Source organism: Leucoraja erinacea, chromosome 19, assembly GCF_028641065.1.
Source record: "Leucoraja erinacea ecotype New England chromosome 19, Leri_hhj_1, whole genome shotgun sequence".
Classification (NCBI taxonomy): domain Eukaryota; kingdom Metazoa; phylum Chordata; class Chondrichthyes; order Rajiformes; family Rajidae; genus Leucoraja; species Leucoraja erinaceus.
In genome coordinates, this window is record NC_073395.1 from 5,425,427 (window position 1) to 5,450,128 (window position 24,702).

Sequence of the window (24,702 nt, forward strand, 5' to 3'; positions counted from 1 at the left end):
GAGCCGGCGCTTGGTCTCGCCGATGCACAAAAGTTGATACCCAGAACAGCGGATACAGTAGATGAGGTTGGGGGAGCAAGAAGGCCAAACTGCACAGGGTAAAAAGTCAGTAGCTAGGACTGATACCGACGAAAAACATGGATTAGGACATAATTCTACAATTAGCATAATTCTACAATTAGCTGGACAAAATCATTGACAAGAAGCAAGGCCAGTACTAGGTTTCCTATGGTTCAATAGTCACTGTAGTCCAATTGGTCCCCATGATTATATGTTACAATCATTGTTCCATATATCATGGACGGTGAGTTTATAAGAAGTTGATAGACAAGGGCAAGCCTATTCCAGGTTTTGGCTCTTACACCACCTGCCCAAGACAGCTATGTCACTCAGAATTTAGCCAATTCCATTAATTAATAGAGCTACAGATCATTCGCAATGATAAACAATAAAAATCCCAATCCAAACTACATTCTGTGCTCTTCTTACTCTTGGTGCTTTTTCTAAGTGCTGTTCATTAAAGGCATATTTAATAGAAAGGAAGGCAGAAGGAAATTTGTGTAGGAAAGAACTGCAGATGCTGGTTTAAATCAAAGGTAGACACAAAATGCTGGAGAAGGAATGAGTGACATTTCGGGTCGAGACGTCACCCATTCCTTCTCTCCAGAGATGTTGCCTGTCCCGCTGAGTTACAGAAGGAAATTTTCTTTGTCATAAGACTGTGGCTTGTATCAATGCTGAGAATTCCTACAACAATGTTCCCGTGCACCACTGTGCCATAGTATCTGGCAGGACTGTGTGTACCAGATCTTGTGATGGAGGATGCTGTGATGTTGGATGCAAGGTACGAATCTGCAAATACAATTATGCAGGAACGATATTGATCTAGTCAGTAGTATAGCTCTCAGTTTAAATAACAACCCTTCAAACGTTTGCAAAGTCAACAGAGATCATGGTGACTTTTCCCCTTCCAAATCCATTCCTGGTGGTGTCAAGTGCTCATTCACGTATTCTTATTGTATTTCTACAAGGTAGGTTGATATAGTTGATTGGCTTGGTGGCCATTTTAGAGGGCATTGAAGAGTCAAAAAATTGATACGGCGAGACCAAGTAAAGGAAGCAGATATCGGTGAACAAGATGGACTTTTACCATAATCCAATAATTTCTTCCAGTCAGTATTTACACAAACTCACTCTGTTTCTGTGTGCCGCCGAGGATGCCATTCCCACCACACTGCAGATATTGCCGACTATTTGCCCAGAGTCAATTATATACAGATAACTGCAATCAAGTACGTGTCCCCAAAAAAAAGCACCAAAGCGATGCATTTTCAGTTGCAACCAGGAAGTACAATGGAATATTTTTTTCAGTACAGCAGATGTGATTTTTGTAAACAATGGGAAGATAAGGCCCAGCACATGAGCACTCTATTCCTGCCTGTGCCTTTCAGAATTAATACCAGGGTAAATCTATGCCTTATCTGACCACTGCTCTCTATTTGAGAAGGAACAGATCTATTGCAAAATATGGCATGTATTAGCTTGTCACTATACAAAAAAAATCCAAGCAAAAGCATCATGTGAACACCACCTTCACAATCACAATCACAATCACAATGATCTTGGGAGTGGCCACAGGCTTTGAAAATCTTTATCGAGATAGAAGGATTGTTATATTGTCAAACCTCACAGTCTTATCGAGAAATGTTTAGAATGCTGGATTGTTCTACAAAGTGCAAAAGCATGCAATTAATCTATCTTTTCAGTCAAACCTCTGCAGTTATCTAATTGCAAACAAATTTCCCCCACTAACTTAATAGCCAAACCAACAAGTATCGAGGTAACGTGGAGGTTCTGCCATGGCTCAGATCTGATTTCTTATGCATGTTAGGTGTTAGAACACATCATAGCAGAAACTTTACAATTCAATTTTACCTAAAGTGCAAAGCATGCAATAATCTGATTTCAGTCAAATCTGTGCAAAAACAAATAATCTATATTACAAAGAGAAAACTCAATTTCTCATCAACAAAGCACACCTCCAATGCTATTTAGCATTTTTCAATATTTCACACTCCTTTTGAAACAGAAAATCATAAAAATTGGAGATGCCAGAAAAATAAAATAGAGAGTACCAGAATTGCTCAGGTCAAGCCACATCTCTGGGAAGAGAAACAGAGTGAACATTTCAGGTTGAAAACCCTTCATTAGAACAGTTCTGACAAATGGGGTTGGGGACTGGACCTTTGTGCCTTCCCCCACATAGGGGGATGATTTTTCTGTGTGTAAGGTACTTTGTTAGTCTGTGTCCAAGATAGGTGTCGGAAGAGAGAGTGGACGCTAGCGCGCTTTAGCTGCCGCTGCTCTCTCTTCACATTGTGTTTTTTTTATTTTGTGTCTTTGGAGCGATTTCTATCTTTAATTTGTGTATTGATGATGTCCTTATTATTTATTTTTCTACGACTATATGTTTTTTCTCTCTTCTGTTTAATCTTTGTAAGGTGACCTTGAGATTTGAAAGGCGCCCGAAAATAAAATTTATTATTATTATTAAATGGTCTTTGACATGAAACATTATTTCTCTTTCCACAAACGTAGCCTAACCTTCTGGATATTTCCTGCATTTTCTGTTTTTTTAAATAGAAATAGAATCTCAATAGCTAAAAATGCAATTAAATTATTTTATTCAAGTTTTATCACAACCACAGTTAAACTGTCATCTTTGTATGAAGCTTTAAAATTATGTGGCTATTGACAATATATTCAGGACAACTCGGTCAATTTACCGTGATTTTCTTTCTTTAAAATACTTTAGCCTAAGCAAGATCATCCTATAATTATTCAAGCAAAATAAAAGCAAAACATCAGACTTTTTCCAGTAACATTTGCCAAATTAAAATAGCTAAACAATCAAAGTATTACAGATGGAAATTGGTGTAGGTTTTCCATTTCAAACTCCGATGCAGTAATTGCTGGAAACAGATCTATTGACATTGAGGATGTGGCTAAATTGTAACTGTCTGTAATAAAATTATCTTTCAATATACAGTTCAGCACTTAAGACAAACAACAATCATTCACATGGCATTGATGCAATAGCTAGTCATATAATTATACCTCAGAAAGGAATGGAGTGGAGATGAAAGTATTAGAAAGAAAAAGAAATGTTAAAGAATATTCAGAAGTGTCCCAAAGAATATGGTTTATTTGTATTTCTTAATGAACTGTGCATGATTTTACAATGGGCATCATTCAGCAGTTCTGAGCAAGATAGACTCAATGCATTTGGTGCACTTTGACAAAAGTTAAAATTTGCTTAAAAAAAATAATTGTTGCTACGAAACAGAAGCAAATATTTGTCAATCACCAGCTATCATGAGTTTTACGAACTGTGTGGAAATCTACAAATACTTTAGTGAAATCACGAGTGTTGATATCTTTAAAAGGGAGAATCCCAGCTGTTAGCCAATTAGTCTTTGACTAACGTTTATATACTTCAGACTGCAAGTCAATAGAGAACAAGGCCAAGGAACGTTAACATTGATTTCTTTATTTTTTTTAAAATCAGCCAGCAGACAATTAAAATTGTTCAAGTTGTATTAATAAATTGCACAGATGACAGTTTCTAGTCTTCTTTCAGAATAGATTTGATGTAATTATTATTGTAAATGGTATACTACTGTGACTAATAGCTACCATTCACACCATTATCCCAACAGAAATTAGTTGCATGAATATTTAAAAATTACACACCTTCAAAACACTCAAGCACACCATGTTCATTTCAATAACAAATCAAATTACAATCCATCTCAAAGTTGACAATGATAAAGTGACTCTCCTTATCATTGACAAAATGAACTATGTTTGTTTCTCAAATATTGTCCAGCAAAGCTGTATGTCACTTGCCCGATTCTATTCTTATTAAAATGAGAAATAGAAAGTAGGATTCAATAATATTGCCCTTTGTGCCTGCTTTCATTTGGTAAGATCACATCTGATCCTCAAACATATTCACTTTTCCATCAGGTCCCCTTTTTGTCCAAACCATTTTCAATTTCTTCAATACTTCATCCAGTTACCATGTGTGTTTTAAATCAGTTACCATTGATGTTCACTATCTAACTTCAATTGCCTTCTATTTTTCCCATCTGCATAATCTTTTAATAATGTCAATTTCCACATGTATTTATCGTTGTATCTATCAACAGTATGTATACTGTTTACCCCCTGAACTTTACACAAACATGGAATTTCACTGCACCATGATGTAGATGACTAAACTAATCTGATTCTAAATCTTATGCAAGTTAAAAATGTGTATCCCTTCAACCCTCCACTAATTCATCTTATTATTATTTATCCGATTTTAAGAATTCAATGCTTGGAAATTTCCTCCACTAAAATATCCAGAGCAATGCATTTGTTTCCAAAATAAATTCTGCTCACAGCAATTTCATCCACTTAACTGCAATTAACCAGATTTTTCACAACATTGGTGTTACATTTGACCACTTTTCAAGGTTTAGATTTAATCACCACAATTCCCTAATTTAACCTCCAAAATTAACCAGCCCCATATGTCACTCCTGATCCACTGATCATCTACCTCTATTGTTCACATTTCCAATATAAGCCAGACCAGCCTCCCTTTTCTGATTCCATAAACTCAAATGGTATCCAAATATCTATCACATCCTAACCTTATGAAAAAACGAATCAAATTTAAAATCTAATTCTTGTTTTCTAGCCAAATATAGTCATACCCTTTCCCATTTCTGTCATCTTGTCCAGACCTACCTTTTCACAAAACCACTACATTCAATTCTGGATTTTGATTATTCACCAACATTATTACTACCACTAATATTACCATATGTAACATCGTCCTGTCCATCTGTCACTTCAGCTTCGAAAGTACTAAACTTTCCTCTTGAAATCTAACCGTTCTATCTCCCTTTACACATCCATCTCGTAAAAGCAAAATCCACCTAAATATTTCGAACATCTTTCCCAGAATCCTGTTATTTTCTAGTTAAATGCCAGTGGGTGTTTAGAAAGCTATATAAACAGAAGTAGCTTCATGACGGGGTTCAGACAAATCACTTAATTTTCACTCTTGTGGTTAATGACATCACCCCCCTCACCTACCTCGATCATCAACCTAACAGAACAACCATTGTGCGATCCCCATCCTTTTGAAGACAATTCATATCATTAATGACATTTTCCCATCAGAAACAAACCAGGGAGGGGAGCGGGAATCCGAAAAAGTGAGGCACATTGATATTAGTCAGAAAAACGACACGCGATTGCCTCTTCCACGGCAAAACTTCCCTTATGTGGCTATCGGAATGGCGTGCAGGCAATGTCCACGTCGATGAGGGAAGAGCTGACACTTGAAGACATCCCCCACTTGATGCCAAAGCCCTCAGCCCTCCTCTGCCCGTGGCATGGAGCCGCAGACACCGACCCTCCACCTTGGTGACAGTTAAACGCGACGCCCACTGTTGTTCTCCACGGCACGTACTCACCTGTCGTTGGAATCGCCTCCGCCAAATAACAAAGCCCTTCGCTCGATGCTATTTAAGATATTTCGGACTCCTTCTTCCTCTGCCCCTCTCTAAGTACCAGTTTTTTTTTTCACACACACACACAGGGGCGCTTCTCCTGACGTAAACCCTCCTCCAGACACCACGTCAATTTTTTTTTTTCGCCGACCTTTTCTCCCAGCCTGCCTCGCTCCTCCACCACACTCCCGAGCAAAGATCCTATAGCAGAGCTCTTCTATAGGGTCTTTGCTCCCGAGCAAAGAGACTGGGGCCGTTCGACCTCACTCCCAGCGTCCCTCGCGGTGGCCGGCCTCCTCACGAAGCAAGATGTCTCCGTCACCCGGTCCTTCCGCCCGGCTTCCATTGCGGGAGATGGGCTTTCCTGATTGGTCCCCGGCCGCGAGGGGTCTCGCGCTTCCATGGCTTGGCGGTTGACTTGAGTTTTTGAAAGCGCGAAGATGTCTGAAGGGAAAGATCAGTCCGCTGTCCACAACCCCGCCATATGTTTCGGGCAGGTGAGTGACACTGTGTTTCAAACGTGGCTCCCTCAGTCCGAAGTCTTTCATATGACTTTCAGATGAAGAAAGACTGGATAGACTCGGCTTGTACGCGCTAGAATTTAGAAGATTGAGGGGGGATCTTATAGAAACTTACAAAATTCTTAAGGGGTTGGACAGGCTAGATGCAGGAAGATTGTTCCCGATGTTGGGGAAGTCCAGGACAAGGGGTCACAGTTTAAGGATAAGGGGGAAGTCTTTTAGGACCGAGATGAGGAAAAAATTTTTCACACAGAGAGTAGTGAATCTCTGTAATTCTCTGCCACAGAAGGTATTTGAGGCAAGTTCATTGGCTATATTTAAGAGGGAGTTAGATGTGACCCTTGTGGCTAAAGGGATCAGGGGGGTATGGAGGGAAGGCAGGTACAGGATACTGAGTTGGATGATCAGCCATGATCGTATTGAATGGCGGTGCCAGGCTCGAAGGGCCGAATGGCCTACTCCTGCACCTATTTGCTATGCTATGCTAAGTCGCGTCTTGACCCAAAACGTCACCCATTCTTAACATAGGCCTGGATGGCTCTGAACTTTTTAAAATTTAATGATAAAAAGACGGAAGTAATGGTTTTTGGTGGCACCACTGGGGCCCCCCCTGTAGATCTGGGCTCCCTGGCCCAGTATATCAAACCAAGCATCACAAACCTAGGGGTTAAAGTGGACCCTGAGCTTAAATTTGACAGTCAGATCAAGGCTGTTGTTTAATCAAGTTTTTTCCATTTGAGACAGCTGGCCAAAATAAAGCCAATAAAGTCAAGGCAGCACTTTGAGACGGTAATCCACGCCTTTGTTACCACTCGGCTGGATTACTGCAATGCACTGTATGTGGGGGTTAGTGGGTCCTCCATCGCCCGTCTCCAGATGGTACAGAATGCAGCTGTACGTCTTTTAACTGGCACACGTAAACATGAGCACATTTCGCACATTTTAGCCTCACTCCACTGGTTGCCTATTCAGTTTAGGATCCATTTAAAAATTATTTTATTTGCTTTTAAATCCCTAAATGGTCTTGCCCCGCCCTACCTATCTGAGCTTATACACCCGCCCGCTCTCTCAGGTCAGATAATCAGCTGCTCCTGAGTGGGCCTAAAACTATGCGGAAGCTCAGAGGGGACCGTGCCTTTGCTGTGTTGGCACCCAAATTATGGAACGATCTGCCTCTCCACATTAAACAGGCCTCTTCTCTGTCTGTTTTTAAATCACTTCTTAAAACTCATCTCTTCTCCGTGGCCTTTGATACCCAGTAAGATGTCGACTTTATTTACTTGATTTAATTTCTTATTTTGATTGCTTTATTGCGTAGTTATTATTTTTACTCATGTTTTATGTCTTTTAATTTATTGTTGTATTTCATATGTAATTTTTGCACTTTATGTGAGCTGTTATGTTCTGTTATGTTGTCTGTTTATGATGTCTTGTACAGCACTTTGGTCAACATTGGTTGTCTTAAAGTGCTTAACAAATAAAGTTGGATTGGATTGGATAGGCACTCAATGCCGGAGTAACTCAGCGGGTCCGGCAGTGGACGTCGATTCACTGGATGCATTTAAAAGAGAGTTAGATAGAGCTTTTAGGGCTAACGGAATCAAGGGGTGTAGGTAGGGAGAAGGCAGGAACGGGGTACTTGATTGTGGATGATCAGCCATGATCACATTGAATCAAATGGCGGTGCTGGCTTGAAGGGCCGAATGGCCTACTCCTGCACCTATTGTCTGTGTATCTCTGGAGAGAAGAAATGGTTGACGATTTGGGTCGAGACACTTCTTCATATCTATTCCTTCTCTCCATAGATACTGCCTGATGCGCTGAGTTACTCCAGCATGTTGTGTCTACCTTTGTGTTTATGTTTACTCACTCATCCAGTTCGTGACTCCCATGGTTGCAGCTGCTTGTGAATGTAGTTTGTGTTCGTTGCTGAATGAGATGCCATCGGTGTTACTTCACAACACCGACAGTCACTTGCTTTATCAATCTACTTAAACTGACGTTTGCTCGTATTGAGATACGATACGATAGAATTTTATTTATCCAAGGAGGGAATTTGGTCTGCCAACAGTCATAAAACGCAACAAGATACATGAAACATGAAATTAAAGTGACGAGTGGAAAGTCCAGGATTGGGGATGTGCAAAGATTGGGGAGGTAGGGGGAAGGGGAGTCAGTCCAGCCCACGACAGAAGGGAGAGCAATTGTACAGTTTGATAGCCACAGGGGAAAATGATCTCCTGTGGTGTTCTGTGCTGCATCTTGGAACCAGTCTGTTGCTGAAGATGTTCCTCGGGTTGACCAGTGTGTCATGGAGCTATATTGTCCAAGATAATCCGCAATTTGAGGAGCATCCTCCCCTGAAAGACTATCTCCAGTGAATTCAACTCCACCCCTGTAAGATATTATGGCTTTAGCATGTAGATAGAAACAAAGCACAGGTATTCAGTACACGCTGTAGCCATTGTGGGTCTTCTTTATGTTAGAAAAGTACACTGCGCATGCTCGCACATATTCATGAAGACTGATAAGATAATAAATATGTCACATGACACAAATCATACGATACTGGTACTCAGTTCTTAAAGTTACAGTTACCATTATATACACTATTATGTGCACTGCACTGATCTCCCCTTAGAAAGTAAAATAACTTGTAAATTAGACAAACAAGAATCATTTAATAGATTTAATCTGACGACTGGTTTACACAGTGCATAAACCAGTCGTCAGATTAAATTTATAAAATCTCCTGAGTGGTTTAGGGGAAGTGTCAGGTGGTTCTGAAGGAACATCGTTCAAGATCATTAACTTTGTCTCAACTTTCTTTGGAGATTCTGATCTTACATCTGAACTTGGAATAATTCCAAAGTCTGACAGATCTGCTTCTTCGTGTATGCTCTGCTCTTGTACCGGTTCATCCCTTGCTGGGATCGCATGGTTTGTGTGCACAATTCTAACACGTCCTCCAAATTCTACCAAGTACCTCCTAATACCACATACTTCAACTGTTCCCACCTCCCATTTGTTTACTGGGGTGGGAGATTGCAACCTTCACGTGGTCCACCCTGTTTTTGACTAATGCAATCAACCTGACAAACAAATAGATCAAATAGAACAAGTTGACCTAAAACTTGAGGCTTGTGTAAGAAAGAACTGCAGATGCTGGTTTAAATCGAAGGTAGACACAAAATGCTGGAGTAACTCAGCAGGTGAGGCAGCATGTGTGGAGAGAAGAAATGGGTGACGTTTCGGGTCAAAACACTTCTTCAGACTGATGACAGGGGAGGGGGCAGGACAAAGATAGAATGTAGTCAGAGACAGTAAGACTAGTGGGAGAACTGGGAGGGGGAAGGGGATGGAGAGAGAAAGCAAGAGCTATCTGAAGTTAGAGAAGTCAATGTTCATACCGCTGGGGTGTACACTGCCCAAGCGAAATATGAGGTGCTGTTCCTCCAATTTGCGCTGGGCCTCACTCTGGCAATGGAGGAAGCCCAGGACAGAAACGTCAGATTGGGAATGGGAGGGGGAGTTGAAGTGCTGAGCCACCAGGAGATCAGGTAGGTTAAGACGGACTGAGCGGAGGTGTTCAGTTAAACAATCGGCGAGCCTGCGCTTGGTTTTAGTGAAACGATCGCCGAGCCTGCGCTTGGTTTCAGTGAAAAGGTCGCCGAGCCTGGCCTTAACACAAACCTGATCATATGTATTGAACCTATGTACTTTCCACCATAATGACGTTTCTGACCAGATTGTATGCGTTCAACCTTAGGAGAGAATCAAACTCGGTCTAGTTCTGTACCTCCTTTTCATGAGAAGTTCAGGTAGCGTATACCCTGTGTTGGATTGTGGCATGGTACAATATTTCAGTAAGAAACTAGCTAGCCGCTGTGACATACTGAAATTTGAATTACCTTCAAGAACTTGTTTCTTGAGAGTTTCTTTGATTATCCTGACTGACCTTTCGGCTGCGCCATTAGATGCCAGATGGTAAGTTGGCACAAAGGTATGCTTGATACCATTTAGCTTAATGAAAGTTTGGAACGGTGCGGCACAAAATTAGGGGCCGTTGTCAGAGACAAGCCCTTCAGGTAATCCAATGACTCACAAAGACGGCAATGCGTCTATTGTTCTCTCTGTTGTTGTGTTTGTACTCGTATATACCACCTAAATCCACTTTGAGTGGCTATCTACCAAAACAAGAACATTATTATTGCCTTGTTTACAAAAATCCACATGAACCTTCTGAAAAGGTCTAGTAGGCCAAGACCATGTTTGCAAAGGGGTTTGGGTAGGCCTACTTCCACAACTCTGACAGGTGCTACATTTACTTGCCATTGCTTCTATGTCATGTCCAATCCTGGCCAATACATGTAACCTCTGACTATAGACTTAATTTGTACAAGGTCTGTGTTCACTATGGAGTTTGATAAGTAATCTTTGTCTTAAACAATTGGGTATTACTACTCAAACCCCCATTTAATGCACCCTTGCTCACATGACAGTTCATGTTGTCTATTGTAATAAGGTTTTAGTTCATTAGTACATAGTTTTATTTCTGACCATCCACACTGACTGAAGTTTGTTCGTACACTTGTACTGTATCATTTTCAGTTTCAGCAGCAATTTCAGCTTCTGTGACTGGAAAGTCATTATCCACTGCTTCTGTGACGTAGATAGCACCTTCAGTGCCCACATCTGATTCTTTACGAGGCAAATGAGACAATGCATCAGCAATAGCATTTTCTTTTGAGCTGTGATACTCAATGCTGTAGTCATACTGTGAAAGGAGAACTGCATCCTCGAGGCTGCCATTGTAGGTATTGCTGACCGAGGACCAAGAATAGCAAGAAGTGGCTTATGATGTGTAACCAGGGTGAATTTCCTACCCAACATATACTGTTGGAATTTCTTGATCCCAAAGACGATACCAAGGGCTTCTTTCTCGATTTCTGGATAATTACACTCACTCTTGGTAAGTGTGCACAGTGCAAATGCTATAGGCTTTTCTTGTCCATGTTCTATTACATGTGAAATCACAGCTCCTACCTCACAGCTAGATGCATCACAAGCCAACTTCAACTTACCATTTGTATCGTAGTGAACAAGTAATGCATCACTGGTCGAACTCTTCTTACATGAAAGCATTTGGTTGCTCTTTGGACCATTCCCATGTTTTATCCTTGTTCAACAACTTGTGAAGTGGAGCTAGCTTTGTTGCTAACTCGGATAAGAAACGTGAGTAATACTGTGCCATACACAGGAAGGAGCGAAGTTGAGACATTCTGTGGTGTTGGTGCATTTGCAATAGCTTCAATCTTTTCCTTCTCTGGTTGTAATCCATGTTGATCCACTTTCAAACCAATATACACTATTGGTTTGAAAGTGGATCATCAAGCCATTTCAACACTTCACTGAGTATCTCCAGATTCTCCTCAGTAGTAGTTGCAATCAGCAAATCATCTTGATTGCTCAAACAATGTGATATTCCATGCAGAATCTTGACCATTATAACTTGGAAGATTTTTGGTGCTGACTTCACACCATAGGGCGGTTTTGTGCATAAATAAAGCTCCACGTGTGTGTTTATCGTGAGGTACTACTGGCTCTTACGATCAACATTTAACTGAGCATATGCATCTGATGTGATGAACAATACTAACCCTAATGGTTTTCTTTCATTCCTGGATGGCCTTCTTTTGTGCTCTTACCTGCACTTGATCAGCATCCTCTGTTTCTTCAGCTGCAATAATGTAATTTGCAATAAAAAAACATTTCCATTCGCTCACAATACGAGGTAAAAGTTTCACGATTCTTGTCGAAAGTCCCTAGTCGGTCTATGCATCCCATGGACGCCAACTTGCCATGTAGACGCAACACAAAGATAGCCTGACAAACTCTTGGATGATTTTGATTCTTCTCTTTCTTCGAAACAAAGGTGTATCCATGGGCACTCACATGGGACTTCTCTAACTTCAAATAGCCCTTGCTTTCCCTCTCCATTCCCTCCCCTTCCCAGTTCTCCCGCCAGTCTTACAATCTCCAACTACATTCTGTCTCTGTCCCGCCCTCTCCTCTGACATCAGTCTGAAGAAGGGTCTCGACCCGAAACATCACCCATTACTTCTCTCCAGAGATGCTGCTTGTCACGCTGAGCTACCAGCATTATGTGTCTACCTTCGAATTAAACCGGCATTTGCAGTTCTTTCCAAAACATCTCCAATGTCCTTGAGCCTCATCTTGAGAGCAGATGTTTCAGAGATGGAAAAACTGAGAAAGGTATGTGTCCTTATGAGGAGTTTCAGTCAAGATAGCTATGGGATCTAGTAGATGTAGCTTGTAGTAGATGTGCATGGATAGATGAGGGAGATATCAGAGATGGTCCATGAATTTGAGGGCAGGGTCGAAACGTTGCAAAGTTGATCAAATTGACGAGATCTGCACGGGTACAGGAGGCAGCCCCAATGCAGTTTTCGATGTGGTAGAGAACGAGTTAGGGAGTGGTGCAGGTGCCATTTGGAGAATATTCAACATTGCCAATGAAAGGATAGGCATAACCTAGCCCCATGTGAGTGCCCATGGCTTCACCTTTGATTTGAAGAAAGTGAGAGGTATCAAAATAAAAATCTTAATTCCCCCAAACCCCCATCCTTCACATCTATCCAGCTGCCCCAACCCTCCTGCACATTTTTTTTCAACTCTGCCTGCCAGTGTCACCCATTTCCTTTCCCCACCTCCGGAAGTGGCGGTGCTGTTGAACGGCTGCGGCTCGCCTGCAGTCCGTCTGTCTTTACTTTTTTTTGGGTTTTTTTTGTCTTGTTTTAGTTAAATTTTTGGTTATTAGATTATGTGTTATGTGGGCGGGGGGGGGGGCTGAAACATGGTTTTCTGTCTCTCCCTTCGGGGGAATGCGACTCTTCTGTCGTATCCCCCCCTTCTCTACCTCCATCTGCGCTGAGGCCTAATGGCGGAGCTGGCGGCCTCCAACCTGCGAACGACCTCGAGGCTCCGGAGGCAGAGCCATCCAGGACTCACCAACGCGAGGCTGGTCGACTTCGGAGCTGTGGCGGCGTCGGGCGCTCCAGTGACAGCGGCACAACTCGGGGCTGAGGCGGCGCTCCGGTGAGGGCGGCCCAGCGTAGGGCCGAGACAGTGCTCCGGTGAGGGCGGCCCGGCTCGGGGCTGAGACGGCGCTCCGGTGAGGGTGGCCCGGCTCGGGGCTGAGACGGCGCTCCGGTGACGGGGCTGAGACGGTGCTCCGGTGAGGGCGGCCCGGCGCGGGGCTGTGACGGTGCTCCGGTGGCTGAGGCGGCGTTCCGGCGGCGACATGATCCGGGGTTCGGCCGCGGGCCAGTGGACGACATCGTCAGGAGCTCGCAGGTCACAGGCTGGTGCCTGTTTTCTGGAGCTCCCCCGGCAAAAGCTGCGTCCTCTGGACTGGAGGGCGGCAGCTTCGACCACCCCGGGCCACGGAGCTTGAACCGCGGGACTGAATACCATCGCCCGGTGTGGTAACAACATATCGCCTCAGCGCAGAGGGAGAATGAGGAGGGAAGAGACAGTAACCTTAAGACTTTTGCCTCCATCACAGTGAGGAGGTGCATGGTGAACTCACTGTGGTGGATGTTAATTTGTGTTTATTGTGTGTTTTGTTGTTTATTATTATATGTATGGCTGCAGGCAACGACATTTCGTTCAGGTCTGAAAGGTCTGAATGACAAATAAAGGATATAATCTAATCTAATCTAATCTGCTCTTCAATCAATTAATCAATCAATCAACCTTTATTGTCATCTTGCAAGCAACAGTTGTACAGTGCAAAATGAAAAGACGTTTCCCAGGGAATAGCGGAGCATCGCACATGAAATTTAAAACGTTTCACACATAATAACACTAAAAACAATCCAGTCCCTGATGGAACAGTATAAATAAATAGTTAAAAGCAGGTAAAACACAACGTTAAAATACAATAAACCAATCATAAAAATGTCCGGGGCAGCTGATTTGAGTGGCCAGTGCCAGTTATTAAAGTGGCAAGTGCCAGTTATTAAAGTGTCCGTGCCAGCCGCAAAATCAAGTGACTGTGAGTAAAAAGAGTGACTTTTTAGCAGCCTCACAGCCTGTGGTAGGAAGCTGTTTAGCAGTCTTGTAGTCCGGGCTTTGATGCATCGATATCTCTTGCCTGATGGCAGGAGATCCAGGTGTATGTGGAGGGGGTGCAGTTTGTCCTTAGCAATTCTATGAGCTTTTTTCCGACAGCGGCTCTGGAACAGTTCTTGTACCGAGGGTAGGGAGACGCCAATGATCCTCTCTGCTCCCCTCACTACCCTCTGCAGAGCCTTCCTGTCCGAGCAGCTGCAGGTGGAGTACCACGTATTTATGCAGTACGTGAGTACAGACTCCACCGTACCCCTGTAGAAAGTCCTGAGGATGTTGGTGGGGAGTGAGACCTGTTTTAGTTTCCTCAGGAAGTGCAGTCGCTGATGGGCCCGTTTGACGGTCCCAGTGGTGTTCCTGGACCAGGTGAGACTGTAATTTGCACACCGAGGAACTTTATGCTCTCCACTCTCTCCACTGCAGTGCCACTGATGTTGAGGGGTGTATGCTTTGGCTGCGCCTGAAGTCGACAACCATCTCCTTCGTTTTGTCGACATTTAATTCTAGATTTAATTCTTCACTTATCCCTCCCTACTCTGGGTTCCCCATTTTCCTTTTACTGCCCCCTGTTCCCTAATACCCACCAGATTCCAGCATCTGCAGATTATTGTGCCACAACCCAAATCTCTTCTTCACCTGAAGTGTAGTTATGGAGTAGAGAATAGTTTTATCTATTACAGTGACAACATTTATGTTCCCATTTTAATGGCAGATTTTGTGACTGCAGCGCCACCATTGGTCACAAAAATGAAATTACAACTTAATCGAGTTTAGGTGATTTCCTTTCTGAACATGTACAAAACTTTCATTGTAAAAAAATAAATTGCTGTAGTAGTCAGCGGGTCAGGCAGCATCTGTGAAAGAAATAGACAGATGATGTTTTGGACCAGGACCCTCTTCAAGACTGCTTTCAAAGGACTGTTTCCCTGAATTATGAAGCTTTTATCCCCAGCCAGTGTGTTGATGCAATATTTCTAGACAACCCTGCAATAATTGTTCAGAAGTAATAATATGGCTTTCTAAAGGAAATAAAAATCTATTCAGATCAACATTTTATTTTACCCTCCATGTCAAATCATCAGTATGCTTTAGGTATAAATTACTTTAAAGTCATTTTTTAAAATCCGACAAATCATACTTTTTCCATTTCTTCACTTGTAAACCCTGCAGGCTGATGCAGCATGTGTTTCTGTTGGCAATGATGCTGGTTAGTGAAACCTCCCACCAAGTCATCTGTTTTAGCCCATGGAAAGTTGCTTGGCAGCAGAAACATTCCATTTTATTCAAGGAAATGCAGTTTAATGAACTACTTAGATGTGATAAAAGGTATAATTTCAGTTTAAAATTTGATTAATCTGGAGAGACATTCATTATTTTGAATGCTGGTGCGAACAAACCCAATGTTTCTGATAGCAATATTCATTCCAGACAATGTTTTAATTTTTACTAGACCAAGTGCAGACACCGTTGGGTCTGCTCCCCCAATGGTGTGATCCCCCAACCCAATATTCCACCATGCACCCGTCTCCTCCAATGGAACTGAGCCCGTTCCCAAATGTAAGATTCCAGCACTCCCCTGCCTCCCTCAGCAATGGATTTAAAACAAATTCCAATTTCACCTCCCTGCCTGCTGCAGCAGTTCCAGTTGCAATACCAATTGGCCCTCCCCCTCCTGTTGAAGCACTTGCTGTGATATCCCATTGAGGTGAAAAGTTCAGAGTGTTCCTGTCTTGCAACTTTGTTTTGAAGTGTGTTGGAAGCTGATAGGAAGGAGCAGCGACTAGAAAGGCAGCCGGACGCCGGGCGGCAGGCGGCAGCCACACAGTTTTAATATATAACTAGACCAAGTGCAGACCCGTTGGGTCTGCTCCCCCAATGGTGTGATCCCCCAACCCAATATTCCACCATGCACCCGTCTCCTCCAATGGAACTGAAGTCGTTCCCAAAAGTAAGATTCCAGCACTGCCCTGCCTCCCTCAGCAGTGGATTTAAAAAAAAAATCCAATGGCACCTTCCCTGCCTGCTGCAGCAGTGAAAAGTTCAGAGTGTTCCTGTCTTGCAACTTTGTTTCGAAGTGTGTTGGAAGCTGACATGTAAATGGAGAAGCCAGTTAATTTTGAAATACTTGGGTGTGGAGGGGGGGGGGGAGAAGGATTTGATTAAAAACGTGCACTTCAACACGACGAAATGTAATGAGGAGCGGATACCTAGAAAGAAAAGCGAAATCTCTACCGAAATGGAAAAGATCTCGGAGAGTGAGCGTCTGGATTGGGCGTGGCAATGAATCAAAGGAAGAAATGCAGCCGGCAGCCGTACATGCAAATGGATCCATTCCGATTGGACATCTGCGAGCATCGGCCATTTCGATTGGACATCTGCGAGTATCGGGCATGAATTGAAAGGCAGGAAGGGCGCCGGACGGCAGTCGGTCGGATGGCCCCAGAGTTTTATAGATATAAAGATAGATTACAATAAAATGTTTTACTTCCATAGCTTCCTGTACCTTTCTCTCAGAATACACTTCTGATGGCTGTGAAGTTTGATTCCATGGTACACAATGGAATTAGTCTGAAGAAGGGTTTCAGCCCGAAACGTTGCCTATTTCCTTCGCTCCATAGATGCTGCTGCACCCGCTGAGTTTCTCCAGCATTTTTGTGTACCTTCGATTTTCCAGCATCTACAGTTCCTTCTTAAACAAGTTAGATTCCATGGTCAGTGTTTTTTCTCTCCAGTTGTTCAGCTAGGTGCTGGAGGTAGAAGGTGGATATTTGTAAATTATTTAATCGTGAAGCTCATCCTTTTTTCAAAGATAACCAAGCAGCAATTACTTGATTCAAATTTTACTCTATAGAAACCAGTCTCTAACAAGCATCACAAGATCCGATGAATCAATCTAAAGACCAATTATTAAGGTCATTGAATTTGTGGTGAATTTCGGATTAAATATATGACCACAGTCCTCTAATTCATTTGTGCAGTACATAATACTGTCTTTTCTAAGGCATTAGATAAAAAATGTTTAAGTGAAATGAAGCTTGCTTCTTTCAAACAACCACAGCATGCATAAAGTATCTGAAGTCTACCAAATTAATTCCATTTGTTTTCTTCATTATAGTTCCAATATACAGCTGAAGAATATCAAGCAATCCAGAGTGCATTGCAGAGGCGATTAGGCCCAGAATTCATAAGTCAACGTCCAGCAGGTGGCGGGCAAAAGGTAAATTAAAATATTTTCTGAAATTAAATTGTTATGCATAGGAAGTTTAAAAATGATACAAATGAAGAAGGATTTTTCTCATCATTTTCCTCTGGTTTCTTCGTCACCCCATCCCACCCTTCTCCCCTTACACAGTCACCCTTTGCTTCGTTTGCACTATAATTTCTGATATTACCCACTTATTGTGAACAAGCAACCCTCCACAGAAAATCAGCTTCATATTTTCAAAGCTTCCTTGATCAGCATATTCTCAACTCAACTGCGAAGCATATTTGCTGGATCTGGTGTGGGGAAAATGACTAAGTGGGATGACACTTGGGTACAAATTTCAGGTTAGTGATGGCAAAGGCAAGAAATAATGGAAAAGGATTTTCTATATACTTCTCATTTCAATGAAGCAAGGCTAAAATAAAATGAGAGAATAATAGGAAAAGGATTGTATAATGTGCTTTAAAGATAGATTTTGGACACAAAGTCAGTCAAAGTCAAATTTATTCGTCACAGGCAGAAAGAAGAGAATATGACGAGGAAAACAAAATAACATGCAAAGTAAATTTGTCAAGTTGAGAGGGGGAGGGAAGAGGATAATTATGGCAAAGGGAAAATATGAAAATAGAAAGGCACTTAACTTAAATATTTTACTTACATTTGAATAATGAGCTAATAAGAGAGCACGGTACTTGGGACAACTAAAAAAAAATGCACATCTAAACGCAAATTTAATGGATAATTTGTGCGGTACTTGGCATGGTAGAGCGGATGCCAGCAAAATCTTAGTCAATGAATAATGATATCGGTATGAGAATCGGTATTGAAAAGGTTGGCCGTACTTTTGCAGGTAAGTGTCTAGGGTTGGATAGTTTTTATTCCAAGTTGTTCAGGGAAATAGTGAGATGGCTTGCCATAATCATCTAATGTTCCCTAGATATGTGGTAGTGTAATGCCCCTGTCCCACTTAGAAAACCTGAATGGAAACCTCTGGGGACCTTGCCCGGCACCCAAGGTTTCCATGAGGTTCCCGGAGGTTTTGGTCACTCTCCCTAATGGTCGAAAGTGGTTTCCGCGTGGTCGAGGCTTCTTCTATGTTCCTTTGATTATTTCAACAAAATCAAAACAGGCCTCGACTAAAATAGGTTGCCGTATTAAAAATCGATAATTTTTTAATCAAAGCTGGTTGCGATGTTAGTGGAAGGTGGTCACGGGAGGTCGAAGGTAAGACCTCCCGGGTGGAAAAAAACTGGGTGATAAAAAGGTTAATATTAACATAAGCATGTGTTGTTAAATCGCAGACCAATTTAACGAAGCCAGCTTTCAAATTAGTCGTAGGAGGTTGCTGTAGGTCGAAGGAGGTTTTCTTCATAGTCGAGGAAGGTTTTCAACATATGCGTGGGAGGTGGTAGGAGGTTGCAGGTCCCCTCAATTTTTTTTTGGGTGGCGGGCAATGTCACCAGAGGTTTCAGTTCCGTGGGACAGGGGCATAAGACAATTAGAACTGGTAAATTGAAGATGGCACATAAGATTTTTTTTGTAACTATGCTTAGTAGCTTAATAGCTATTAACAGTTTAATATTAGTGATGGGTAAGGTTAGGCAATAATCAGGGGGAAATATAATATGCATTTGGAGATGTTTAGACTAATTATTGAGAACTAGTCTGGAATTATAAAGGGGAAATTGTGTTTAACAATGTAATTGAAGTTTTCGAAGAACGAACAGATGGTTGATCAATAGAATGGAGTGCATATTGTTCGTGGATTTTTATGAATTTTTAAAATGGCACATTAAAGACCGTTTATTAAAATTAAACCTTTGTAGAAAAGAACAGTTGGTCTCAACTTGGATGAATAACAAGTTTAAGGAAAGAGATTGGCAAGCAAGGATAAAATGGTTGTTTTTCAGAATAGGCATTGGTATCCAGTAATGTTTCCCATGGGTGAGTGCAAGGATCCCCACAAAGCAAGAATTTACCTTCTTAAATAGTCCAAAATGGTAAGCATTTACTCCAGATATGTTGTTGTTACAAATTCTCTATAGTTGTATCAAGACTTCCCTACTTCGATACCCTGTGATAGGTCAACATTACGTTTGCCTTATTAATTAGACAAGTGTCTGTTAACTAAGTTTCATAAGGGAACATTGCAATCCGATTGTGGTCTCTATTTAAACAACATTCCTCTTTTTTCCTACCAAATGGATAATCTTGCATCTCATATATTACACTCCATCTGCCCATCTTTTTCCCATGGATTCTCAAGGAAAACAAAACCTTATGCACTCAAATATATATTTATATTTTTTTGCATTGATGATTGAAAATTTTGTCTACACTAGTTCAAACTGAATTCAAGTATTTAGTTGTGATCCACTTATAGGTGTAGTTATTTAATTTGGGACATTTACATTCTGGTACACAATATATTGGTGTTCAAGAATCTGGGTACAATCAGGTTGAATTGTTCCTTAAAAAACTTGTATTTGTCGTCTTTTGCACTTGACACCAGATGTCGCTTGGAACAATTGGTAGCTTTCACAGAAAAACTAGAATTATGGAGCAATGATTTTAACATTGATGTTTTTCTTTTATTTGTTTGGCACTTTCACCCCACTTTTCACACTATTTCCCTCAGCTATTTTTTCATATTTATGTTAGTTATTTTTAATTCTTTTTGTTTGTTCTTATGACCTCTAATTTCTTGCCAAATCATTTTCATTGCACTATTTACTGTCAGGGTCTTGCTGTTCTGTTTGGTTGCCAGTCTTGCTTTCTGTTTTGCTCCATTTGGCATATTTGGTTAAATTCTACGTGTCTGGGCCTGTTTTCTTTGCTCTTACAAAAATATTACAGGCCGAGTATATTCTTGTGCTTGAGAATCTAAATTCCTGGAATCCAAATACCTGTACTTAGAAACTGGATCATTCCTAAACAAGAATGTTAAACTTCCACTGCACTGGTAACCCATGTCAGTATTTGCTTGCAACGTCCATGATCTGAAACATCTCGCAGATGTGACCTGACCTGTTGAGAATTTCTGGCATTTTCAGTTTCTCTTCAATATGCCAGTGTAGTTTTCATTATCATCTCGAAGAAAGTGCATATTTGAAGGCACAAACAGAATCAGTACTTTGTAGAACCATGAGTGATGATTTCTAACATGCTTTTGGTGATTTTAATGGCAGTGTTTGACGGCACTGGGCCTGTACTCGCTGCAGTTTAGAATAATGAGGGGGAACCTCATTGAAACATACAGAATAGTGAGAGTCACAGACAGAGTGGATGTGGAGAAGATGTTTCCATTAGTGGGAGAATCTAGGACTAGAGGTTATAGCCTCAGAATTAAAGGACGTTCCTTTAGGAAGAAGATGAGAAAGAATTTCTTTAGTCCGAGGGTGGTGAATCTGTGGAATTCTTTGCCACAGAAGGCTGTGGAGGCCGTCAATAGACATTTTTAAGGCAGAGATAGATTCTTGAGATTATTACAGGTGTCAGGAGTTGTGGGGAGAAGGCAAGAGAATGGGGAGTGGAGGGAGAGATACTGTAGATCAGCCATGATTGAATGGCGGAGTAGACTTGATAGGCCGAATGGTCTAATTCTGCTCATATCACGTGACCTTATTTTGTTTGCTTTTTTGTCCCCCACTTAATTTTCCTGTTGAAACATATTTTGCCTATTCATGCTTCAGAATTTGGTGTTTTTTGCATTTCTAGGCTCTACATTCCTGTCAAATCATTTTCATTTCACTGTTTACTGTCAGGTTAGTGTGATTAGTTGCAAAATACTTTTCACTCACGTTGACATCGGCCCATAAATAATACTTTTCCATTAGTCAAGTGTGTATTCTATACTCACCGTATATTAACTAGACCTATGCAATTCTCACTGCTGTAGCTTTGCAGGCATAATAGATCAACCAATAAATCAGTTATTCTAAAGTTCTAAAAATATATATTTTTTAAAGTCCCTCATTCATATGTGATCTTTCCCACTTTTGCGTAAATATTTTACGACGACAATAATTTGTTTCCTCTAATTGCTATATTATCAGGTCTGCTACATCGAGGGTCATAGGGTTGTCAACCTCGCTAATGAACTCTTTGGATATAATGGTTGGTCCCATTCCATCACACAACAAAATGTTGGTAAGTAAGACTAGTTTAGTTTAAATGGATATTTGGGAGTTGAAGCATTATTGATTTTGGGTTCATACCAGAATTGTGGAAATGGGTTGTTAAATTTCTAAACTATTTTCATATTTGTCAGGTCAGACATTTTGTTCCAACCTTACCAAGAAATACGGTATCCAGTAAACTTTTCAATCATCGTAACATAACGATTAGGAACTACATGGTTGGGTGTAACCATAAATCTATACTTGTTTTTGAATTAATTTAGTTATTTGATTTATTTCAGATTTTGTGGATCTCATTAATGGCAAATTTTATGTGGGCGTCAGTGCGTTTATAAAGGTCCAACTCAAGGTATAAGTGGCTCTTGTTTAATGTTGGTCTGTCTATCTGGCAAAAAGCAAGAAAATAAACAATGTACTGATTTTGGTTTTAATTATATTGTGTGTAATAATGTAAATGTTGCATGCATTTTAATAGTATGACACTTTGGTGACAATCAGGATGGGTGTTTCCATGAAGATGTTGGTTATGGAGTGAGTGAAGGACTGAAATCCAAGGCAATGTCCCTGGAGAAGGCCAGGAAGGAGGCGGTTACTGATGGACTGAAGCGATCTTTGAGGTAATGAACAATTATTTGATCTAAAACTGTTGAATCATGTTTAGGCTGTGGGCCTAGGTGCTTTTTCGTTTAGGTTTGTGACCTGAATCACGTAACTACCTGAAATTTTAACATATTGTGTAAAAATATTATAGAAATCATACCTGAAACTCGTCAAGAACAAAACCTGCATATATTTTAAAAATATGAGACAAACCTCCAATTTTCCAAGTAGTAATTGTCCAATCAATGCACGTTTGACATTGCGTCGGACGCCAATTGACCTTTCATGTGCTTTGATTCATGGTAACGAGGCAGCGAGCACTCTGGCTGCCTCCTAATTACATCAAAACAATAGCAAGGTTTGGAAGGAATAAAGGTAATGCTAACCTTGCTGATAATTTTGTTTTACAATTGATTTATCTTTGTAAAGTTATGATGTGAACTGATAAATAAAAATGTAGAGGTAGGATTAGGGTCAGTCAGAAGTCGGTCGGTCAGTCAGTCGGTCGGGCTGTCCGGCTGCCGGTCAGTGCTGCGAGGGGTCTGTCGGTAGGCCGGTGGATGCTGTGAAGGATTGGTCGGGCTGTCGGTAGGCCAGTGTTGCAGCGAGCAAGCGGGCGGACTGACTTAGCCGGCGCTGTCGGGATGCTGAAAGCGGCCCGGGCGGTGTGCTCCCCACCATGCTGGCCGAGGTGGACGCGCTGAGGGGCCACATGTACGGAGCCCGCAGCCGACCCAAAGCAGCTCCAGCCGTGGGCAGCTCTGGAAGGGGGGGGGGGATAGTGAGGGTTAGACATTTTTATCTCATGGAAGATGCCTTAGCCATCCCCCAGCCTGGCACTGCTCCAGTCCCACTACTGCCGTGACCTCCACTCTGCCCACTGGCAGTCAGTGGGGTTCAGTAAACAGGGAACCCACAGGAACTGCTTTCATCCATTAATTAGGCTGGTTCAGGAGCCGGACCATCCTTGGACCATGACCCCACAGACGAGCACCAGGCCACTATCTCTAGCACCATCACTGACTTCATCAACTCCGGCTCCCAACCCCCCCAAGCTTCCAACCTCATCTTTCCCTCAGCCCCGCATGGTCCGATTTTACCTTCTCTCCAAAATCCGCAAACCTGACTGTCTTGGCAGACCCTTTGTTTCTGCCTGTTCTTGTCCTACCAAACTTATTTCCACATGCCTCGACTCCATCCTACCCCCCCGATTAAACCCCTCCCTACCTATGTTTAAGACGCCTCACACGCTCTCCGTTGTCTCCAGGAATTCCGTTCTCTAGGCCCCCATTCCCGCATCTTCACCATGGACGTCCAGTCGCTCTACACCTCCATCCCCCAACAGGAGGGTCTCAAAGCCCTCCGTTTCTTCCTCGACCGGAGAACTAACCAATCCCCGTCTACTGGTACTCTCCTCCGCCTAGCGGAGCTGGCCCTTACATCTTATAACTTTTCGTTTGACTCCTCCCATTTCCTCCAAATACAAGGCGTAGCTATGGGCACGCGCATGAGCCCTAGCTATGCCTGCCTCTTTGTAGGGTACGTCGAACAATCCTTGTTCAAGACGTACCAGGGCCCCATCCCCGAACTCTAGCTCCGCTACATTGACAACTGCATTGGTGCTACCTCCTGCACCCACACACAACTCACTGACTTCATCCATTTCACCACTATCTTCCATCTGGCACTCAAATACACCTGGACCATTTCCCTACCATTTCTGGACCTCACTATCTCCATCGCAGGTGATACTTCTGACCGACATCCACTATAAATCCACTGACTCCCATGGCGATCTGGACTACACTTCTTCCCACCCTGCTTCCTGTAAGGACTCCATCCCCTACTCCCAATTCCTCTGTCTACGCCGCATCTGCTCCCAGGGCATCGGAGATGTCCTCATTCTTCAGGGAACGGGGGTTAGATGAGGCTCTCACCAGGGTTTCTTCGATACCCCATGACACTGCTCTCTCTCGCCCCATCCCCCCCACTCATAACAAGGGCAGAGTCCCCCTAGTTCTCACCTTCCACCCTACCAGCTGTCACGTACAACAAATAATCCTCCATCATTTTCGCCACCGCCATCGTGACCCCACCACTTGCCACATCTTCCTATCTACTCCCTTATCCGCTTTCCGCAGAGACCGCTCCCTCCGTAACTCCCTGGTCCATTCGTCCCTTCCCACCCGAACCACCCCCTCTCCAGGCACTTTCCCTTGCAACCGCAAGAAATGCTACACTTGTCGCTTTACCCCCCCCTTGACTCCATTCAAGGACCCAAGCAGTCTTTCCAGGTGCAGCATAGGTTTACCTGCACCTCCTCCAACCTCATCTATTGCATCCGCTGCTCTAGATGTCAGCTGATCTACATCGGTGAGACCAAACGTAGGCTTGGCGATCGCTTTGCCAAACACCTCCGCTCGGTTCGCAATAACCAACCTGATCTCCCGGTGGCTCAGCACTTCAACTCCCCCTCCCATTCCGTATCCGACCTTTCTGGAGGAGCAGCACCT

At 42.4% G+C, this 24,702-nt stretch overlaps 2 protein-coding genes across 5 annotated transcripts in view; one reads left to right on the forward strand and one right to left on the reverse strand.

The window, feature by feature from the left end:
- Nucleotides 1-5,803, reverse strand: part of erc1b (ELKS/RAB6-interacting/CAST family member 1b) — a 394,538-nt gene extending 388,735 nt beyond the window's left edge. Inside the window, exon 1 of the mRNA XM_055650144.1 lies at nucleotides 5,535-5,803. The gene's annotated coding sequence lies outside the window, so the exon portion shown is untranslated. The remainder of the gene's footprint in view (nucleotides 1-5,534) is intronic.
- Nucleotides 5,804-5,916: 113 nt separating this feature from the next.
- rad52 (RAD52 homolog, DNA repair protein) overlaps nucleotides 5,917-24,702 on the forward strand; it is a 31,897-nt gene continuing 13,111 nt past the window's right edge. For 3 of the 4 annotated variants that reach the window (XM_055650145.1, XM_055650146.1, XM_055650148.1), the window contains exons 1-5: nucleotides 5,917-6,067; nucleotides 17,361-17,462; nucleotides 21,506-21,599; nucleotides 21,871-21,938; nucleotides 22,088-22,206. In XM_055650145.1, coding sequence (XP_055506120.1) covers nucleotides 6,011-6,067; nucleotides 17,361-17,462; nucleotides 21,506-21,599; nucleotides 21,871-21,938; nucleotides 22,088-22,206 — 440 coding nt within the window. In that variant the 5' untranslated portion in view covers nucleotides 5,917-6,010. Of the gene's footprint in view, nucleotides 6,068-17,360; nucleotides 17,463-19,176; nucleotides 19,451-21,505; nucleotides 21,600-21,870; nucleotides 21,939-22,087; nucleotides 22,207-24,702 lie in introns of those variants that run through there. The other variant, XM_055650147.1, reaches the window with a different exon arrangement.